This window comes from Phaseolus vulgaris, chromosome 10 (assembly GCF_000499845.2).
Source record: "Phaseolus vulgaris cultivar G19833 chromosome 10, P. vulgaris v2.0, whole genome shotgun sequence".
NCBI classification, from domain to species: Eukaryota; Viridiplantae; Streptophyta; class Magnoliopsida; order Fabales; family Fabaceae; genus Phaseolus; species Phaseolus vulgaris.
This window is the reverse complement of record NC_023750.2, coordinates 16,398,996-16,406,546: the sequence shown is the minus strand read 5'-3', so window position 1 is coordinate 16,406,546 and position 7,551 is coordinate 16,398,996. Positions and strand designations below refer to the sequence as shown.

The 7,551-nt window shown below is 52.8% G+C and overlaps 1 protein-coding gene across 1 annotated transcript; it reads left to right on the top strand.

The window, feature by feature from the left end:
* The first annotated feature begins 513 nt into the window (after positions 1 to 513).
* On the top strand, positions 514 to 2,496 carry LOC137815631 (uncharacterized). Its single transcript, XM_068618746.1, has one exon. It carries the CDS (start codon positions 514 to 516, stop codon positions 2,494 to 2,496), a length of 1,983 nt encoding a protein of 660 aa, XP_068474847.1.
* Positions 2,497 to 7,551: the final 5,055 nt, after the last annotated feature.

The following is a 7,551-nucleotide window of genomic DNA, read 5'->3' as shown; positions in this document are numbered from 1 at the left end:
AGTCTTCATCAAACACAATCTTGAAGGGGCAGCAACCATCTTCAACACTTTAGTGCGCTTTAAATGCTGGATGTGTATAAAAAGGAACCTGGGACATTTGATAGGGGATCTGAGTTTTAACCTAATACACACAAATACACAAGGAGAAACCCTAGTTGCCTTCGCGACAAACTCACAATGAGCACAAGGCAATTAGGGCAACACAGTTCTAGTTACAAAGTTTCAGTCATTCAGTGCTGTTTTTTTATGTTTCTCGCTAGCTGACTTGATCGTCGGAGTGCAAACGGCTGCGAGGGCGCCCATTAGTTCACTTCTTTTCAGGTACTCACGGATAGAGCTAAATGAAGGTGCTCTAGCTCGCGAGGACAAGCCACGTACGTACACGATCCCGGTCAGCCGGCCGGAACATTTGGCGCCCACCGTGGGGCCGATCTAAAACATCAGTCCCACCATACAAGATTCTCAGTTCCAGTTCTTAAGACCTAGACAAGTTACGAAAGTTTCCAGAAAGCCATGACCACGAGACCAGCACGCGCTTGGAGTGAAGAAATGACCATGCAACAACTCATGGGCATGATGCAAGGGCTGCAGGACGCAATGGCGGCCTCGAAAGTGGAGCAGGAGCGCATGCGAGCGAATCTTGCAGCCTCTCAAGCAAGAAACGATGAACTCCATCGTACCAACGAGGAGTTGCACCGTGGGTGGCGCGACGGAGATGAACTTGAGGCCGCATCCCCACCTAGGGAATTTACAACACCATTCTCGCAGGCAATCCTGGAGACGGCGATTCCCAGTACGTTCACGGGGCCCAAGGTGACCTTCACAGGGGTGGAGGATCCTGAGGCACACCTGACAGCGTTCCACACGCAGATGTTGCTGGTAGGTGGTTCTGACGCCGTAAGGTGCAAGCTTTTCATGAGCACGTTGACGGGAATGGCTATGGATTGGTTCATCAGCCTTCCAGAGGGCCACATCACGTCTTTCGCCCAGCTCTCGCGGCTGTTCAGAGAACAGTATTTAGCCAACAGGGCCCCAGCCCCAGTTTCGTACGACCTTTTCGACGTGAAACAATTCCAAGGTGAGACCCTGAAGGAATACATAAGCCGCTTTGGAGCACAAGTGGTGAAGGTGGGTACCACCGGTGAACCCATGATTTTATACGCATTCAGGAACGGGGTGCGACCCGGGTCTTTTGGCAAGTCGCTTAACTGGAAGCTTCCCAAGACCTTTGCTGAAGTGAGGCGACGAGCATTGGAGCACATTGCCTCACAGGGCGAGGCATACGAGAAGTGCATGCCTGCTGCACCTGCACGACCAAGGGCGCAGATACGCACACAACCTGCTAGGATCCACGAAGCTGCCACAGAGAGAAGGAACCCAGACAGAAAGTGCACATACGAGGCGAGGAGGGCCCCGCCAAGGGCCCGAGCTGAAGGAAGGAGAGAGGGGAGTAGACCACTGAGGCACAACTTTGTGGTGGAGCTCAAAGACCTCATCGTTGTGCCCCACATAGCGGACAGGTTGAGGCCACCAGCGAAGTCTGACAAAATTCTGGGGCCCCACAAGGAGTCGTGGTGCGAATTCCACGAAGCATTTGGACATCATATTAACAACTGTTTGGCGCTGGGCTATCAGTTGGATGAACTTGTGAAGAGTGGCTTCCTAAAGGATTACCGAGCAGGGTTCCCTACAACGGCAGCCACGGCAGTACAAGAGGAGGGCCAGGCACACGAGATGCCAGTCCATGGAGAGGTTCACACCATTTCTGGTGGATTTTCTGGTGGAGGGCCCACTGCCTCTCAACGGAAAAAGTATGTGAGGTCAGTAAATTCAGTGGCAGAAGAATTTCCAGACGACCCTTGGGAATCAGTCCTTGTATTCATAAGGGCTGACCTACGGGATGTTGTTCCGCACGAAAATGACCCCGTGGTCATCTCAGTAGTTACAGCAGGAAGAAAGGTACATAGGGTTCTCGTCGACCAAGGCAGTTCCGCAGATGTCATGTTCTGGACAACCTTCAACAAGCTACAGTTGTCCCCGGACCTCTTGAGACCCTATACCGGATGCTTGTACGGGTTTGCAGATAACCCAGTGGAGGTACGTGGGTACTTGGAGCTGAGAACGACGTTCACTGATGGAACGGCGTCACGTACCGAAAGTATCCGGTACCTTGTGGTTAACGCCAACTCAACCTATAACATTTTGTTGGGCAGACCCGCCCTAAACAGATTGAGGGCAGTACCTTCCACTCGCCACATGAAGATGAAGTTGCCAGATCTTAGCGGCAAAGTGATAGTCATCAAGTCAGACCAGGAAGAAGCCCGAAAGTGCTATGATAATAGTTTAAAAACAAAGAGAGGCATGGTGATGGTATTTGAACGACCTCTCGTTTCAGGCTCGTCAACAGAGTTAGAACCCGAAGAAGAGGCGATGCCCAGAAGTACAAAGCATGTATCTTTTAGCGTGGGAATGCCATTACTGTACAATTTTAACTGAAATAAAATTTTAAATGGGTGGCGTTCCACGTTCTGGGGATTGCTCCTCCTTCCAAAGTCTCTAGGCGATAGGCTCCGTTCTCCAATGTCTCCACCACTCTGTATGGGCCTGTCCACTTTGGGGATAACTTGTTCTGCATGTCATTTTGATGCGCCTTTCTCATCACCAGATCACCTTCCTGGAAACGCCTGGGCCTCACTTTAGAGTTGTGTCTCCGCTCTACTCTTCTCTTCACAGCTTCGGCACTGACTCTGGCCTCTTCCCGCACTTCGTCTAGCAGATCCAGATTCACCTTACGCTCTTCATTGGACTCTTCAGCAACGAAGTTCGAGAACCTGGGGGAGCTCTCCTGTATCTCTACAGGAATCATGGCGTCTGTCCCATAGACAAGGCTGAAGGGTGTCTCATGGGTGCTGGACTGTGGGGTGGTGTGATAAGACCATACAATTCTGGGGACCTCCTCTGCCCAGCCTCCTTTGGCCTTGTCTAGTCTTCGCTTCAGCCCCCTGAGCAACACTCGATTTGCTGACTCCACCTGCCCATTTGTTTGTGGGTGCTCCACTGAAGCGAAAACCTGTTGTATCTTTAACTCTTCACACATCTTCCTCAGCTGATGACTTGTGAACTGGGTGCCATTGTCGGAAACCAGCCTCTTGGGTATTCCGAAGCGGCAGACAATGTTCTTCCAGACGAAGTGTTCGACTTTCTGTGCGGTGATGTGTGCAACTGGCTCTGCCTCCACCCACTTAGTGAAATATTCGATGGCCACAATGAGGAACTTCATCTGCCTTGTCGCTAGGGGGAAAGGTCCTAGGATGTCATTCCCCCATGTATGGAATGGCCACGGGCTATGGATGGACCTCAACTCCTCAGGGGGTGCCTTGTGCCAATCTGCATGCAGCTGACATTGTTTGCATCGCTGAGCAAACCTTATGCAATCTTCCTTCAGCTTTGGCCAGTAGTACCCCGCGCGGAGTACTCTACTTGCCAAAGCGCGACCGCCTACGTGGCTTCCGCACACCCCCTCGTGCAGCTCAGACATGAGTCTGGTGCATTGCTCGCCGTGTACACAGACCTGCACAGGGTGAGAAAATCCAAATCTAAATAGGCTTCCATCTATGAGAGTAAACTTACTTGAACCCCTCTTTATTCTTTTTGCCTCTGCCAGATCGAGCGGGAGTACACCATCTTCTAAGTATAGCTGGTATGGCATCATCCAAGTGTCGGGTTCCTTCCCCGCATGAACCTCCATCGACTCATCGGTCTTTGAGGGTCGCGATCTCACCCTCGGTGCTCTTAGCGTTTCTTGGGTCAACGACCGATGACCGATCGTTAGACGCTCCATTGACTTGCATACGTGAAGCACCTGGTTGTCTGATACGAACGCGCGCGGCACCTTCAGGGTTTCCTGAATGACGGTTCTCTGCTTCCCCCCCTTGCCTGAGCTGGCCAGCTTGGCAAGCAGGTCTGCTCGGGCATTCTGCTCTCTTGGCACGTGCACTAACTCAAACTCGGCGAAGGACGTCTTCAAGAGCTGCACATACTCCAGGTAGGCTGCCATCTGGGGGTCCTTTGCTTGGAACTCCCCGGTAACCTGCCCGGTGACCAGTAACGAATCGCTCTTGGCCAGCAGATTTCTTGCTCCCATTTCTCTTGCTAACAACATTCCTGCGATCAGGGCCTCATACTCCGCCTGATTGTTGCTAGCTTTGAAGGCGAAGCGGAGGGACTGCTCGATCAGTACCCCATTTGGTCCTTCCAGGATGACTCCCGCGCCGCTTCCCTGCTGATTTGAGGAGCCATCCACCGATAACACCCATCGGAAATTTAGCCCTTCTGCAGGTGTCGCGATGGATGATAGCTCGACTACGAAGTCCACGAACACCTGCCCCTTGATCGGTCCTCGGGGCTCGTACTGAATATCGAATTCCGACAATTCTACTGCCCATTTGACCATCCTGCCTGCTACATCAGGTTTCATCAATACGTTTTGGATAGGCAGATCAGTCATCACGACCACTGTGAAGCTGTGGAAGTAATGCCTGAGTCTTCTGGCTGAAAACACCACCGCCAGAGCAGCCTTCTCGAGGGCCTGGTACCTTGTTTCAGGGCCTTGCAGCACCTTACTCACGAAGTAAACAGGCCTCTGGGCCTGGTCCTGCTCTTGCACCAGGACTGAACTGACTGCCCTCTCCGTAACAGCAAAGTATAGACGAAGAGGGATGCCTACCTGGGGCTTTCGCAGGACTGGTGGGCTCGCCAGATACCCCTTTAGCTTGACGAAAGCCTCCTCGCACTCCTGTGTCCAGAGAAATCTGCTGTTGCGTTTGAGACACTGGAAGTATGGGTGACCTTTCTCCCCACCAGTAGACATAAATCGGGACAGTGCTGCCAAGCGACCGGTGTGCTGCTGCACCTCCTTCACCGTCGTTGGGCTCCTCATTGCCACGATTGCCGCACACTTCTCCGGGTTAGCTTCGATTCCTCGCTCTGTCAAGAGGAAACCCAAGAACTTCCCAGCCTCCACACCGAATATGCATTTCTCAGGGTTGAGCTTCAGCCTATACTTGGCAATGGTGGTGAATAGCTCTTCCAGATCAGCTGCATGATGCTTCTTCTCTTGGGACGTAACCACCATGTCATCTACATAGGTGTGTACGTTCCTTCCCAGCATGGGCGAGAGCACCCTATCCATGAGCCGCTGGTAGGTAGCCCCCGCATTCTTCAACCCAAATGGCATGACCTTGTAGCAATAGCAAGACCGTTCCGTCATAAACGCGGTCTTGCATTCGTCCATTGGGTGCATCCTGATCTGGTTATACCCTGAGAAAGCGTCCAAGAAGCTGAGTAGCTTTCCCCCCGAGGCGCTATCAACTAGAGCATCTATACTGGGTAGGGGGTAAGAATCCTTGGGGCACGCCTTGTTGAGGTCAGTGAAGTCCACGCACATTCTCCACTTGCCGCTTGCCTTCTGCACCAGTACCACATTCGCTAGCCACTCGGGGTACTGGATTTCTCTGATATGCCCTGCGACAAGGAGCTTCTGTGCTTCGTCGTGGATCACCTTCCTCTTCTCCTCGTTGAATTTCCTTCTCCTCTGTCGCACCGGTCGAACCATGGGGTCCATCGATAGACGATGGCAGAGGAAATCGGGGTCGATTCCTGGCATGTCGGATGCTGACCATGCAAAGGCATTCATGTGCTTCTCAATCACACCCATGATCAGCCTTCGCTCTTCTTCAATGAGGGATCCCCCCAACTTGAATTTTCTTCCCCTGATGTCCACTTCGACCCATCCTTCAGCTGGGTGGGGCCTTCTCTCACTGGCAATGACCGCTCTCGCGATCCCTGACCCGCGAGGAGTGATCGTTCCTTCCTCTTCTTCTTCAACTTGGGCTACCTGGGAGCCCCCCACCGCAGCGTTCTCCATCCTCTGAGCGCCTTGTGTCTCCCTGACCGCCAATCGCTCTTCGCGCACGCCTGGTGGTGGTTTTGTGGTGACATGGCACACACTTCTTTTTTGCTTCAAGCTGTTCTCATAACAGCGTCTTGCCTCAGCCTGATCCGACTTGATGGTTATCACGGTCCCTTCCATCGACGGCAGCTTCAACTTCATATGCCTTGTCGATGGTATTGCGCCCAGTCTATTGAGCGTTGGCCTCCCCAACAGGACATTGTACGCAGAAGGGGCGTTCACCACCAGGTACTTTATCTTTTCAGTGCGGGCTGTCGTTCCGTCAGTGAACGTTGTCCTCAGCTCGATGTATCCCCGCACTTCTACCTGATCCCCTGCAAAACCGTAGAGACAACCAGTATACGGTCTTAACTGATCAGGGGACAACTGTAGCTTGTTGAATGTTGGCCAGAACATGACATCCGCCGAGCTTTCTTGATCTACGAGTACTCTATGCACCCGTCTTCCTGCTGTGATGAGAGAAATGACCACAGGGTCGTTGTCGTGCGGGACAACGTCCCGTAGGTCAGCTTTCCTGAAGATAATGTCCACCTCAGGGAATGACTCTCATTCACTGCATCTACCGCCATCACCGATCGAGTGTATCTCCTTCTTTGTGAGGCTGTGCATCCCCCACCAGAGAAGCCTCCAGCGATCGTCTGCACTTCCCCATGCACAGGGACTTCATGCTGTTGCTCTCCAGTTTGGGATCCTGACGCGCGATCACCCTGCGGCTCACGCAGGTAATCTGCTAGAAAACCAGACTTCACCAACTCCGCCAGTTGGTGTCCCAGCGCCAAACAGGAATGAAGTGTATGGCCAAAGGCCTGATGAAACTCACACCATTCATTCTTCTTCCTTCCGAGTACCTTATCTGTCTTCTCTGGTACTCGTAGTCTTGCTGCTACGGCAGGAAGGGCGATGAGATCCGCCAATCCCACCATGAAGTTGTATCTCGGGGGTGCATTATTCTCCCTTGCACGCCCCTTGCTCTGGTCTTTGCCTGGTGCATAGGGACGAGGTTTTTCCCGCACCTTCTTCCCCTCTTTGGCCTCATGCACCCTTGCTTGCTGTGGTTTTCCTTGCCCTCCACGCGGTCTGGGTGGTGCAGCGCTTCCCCTCTTCTCAGAAACCTCTGTTTCTACCACTATGTGCGCCACCGCACGTCGTCGGATCTCTGCAAAGGTGCTGGGATGGCTCCTGATGAGAGACTCGCTGAAAGGGCCAGGCAGCACTCCCTTCTTAAACGCGTGCACAAGCATATCTTCATCTTTGCTGGGTAGTCTAACCACTTGTGCCCCAAAGCGGTTGAGGTAGTCCTTCAGCGACTCCCCCTGGTATTGGCGCACATCGAACAGGTCGTAGGACACCACTGCAGGTGCCTTGTTGACGATGTATTGTTCAGTGAAGAGCTTCGAGAACTGAGAGAAAGACGTGATATGCCCTTCTGGTAAACTCACGAACCACTCCATGGCAATTCCGCTCAATGTGCTCATGAACATCTTGCAGTACACAGCGTCTGAGCGCCCAGACAACATCATCTGGGTGTGGAATGCCGTCAGATGCGCCTCCGGGTCTTCTACCCCCTTGAACGACGCTTT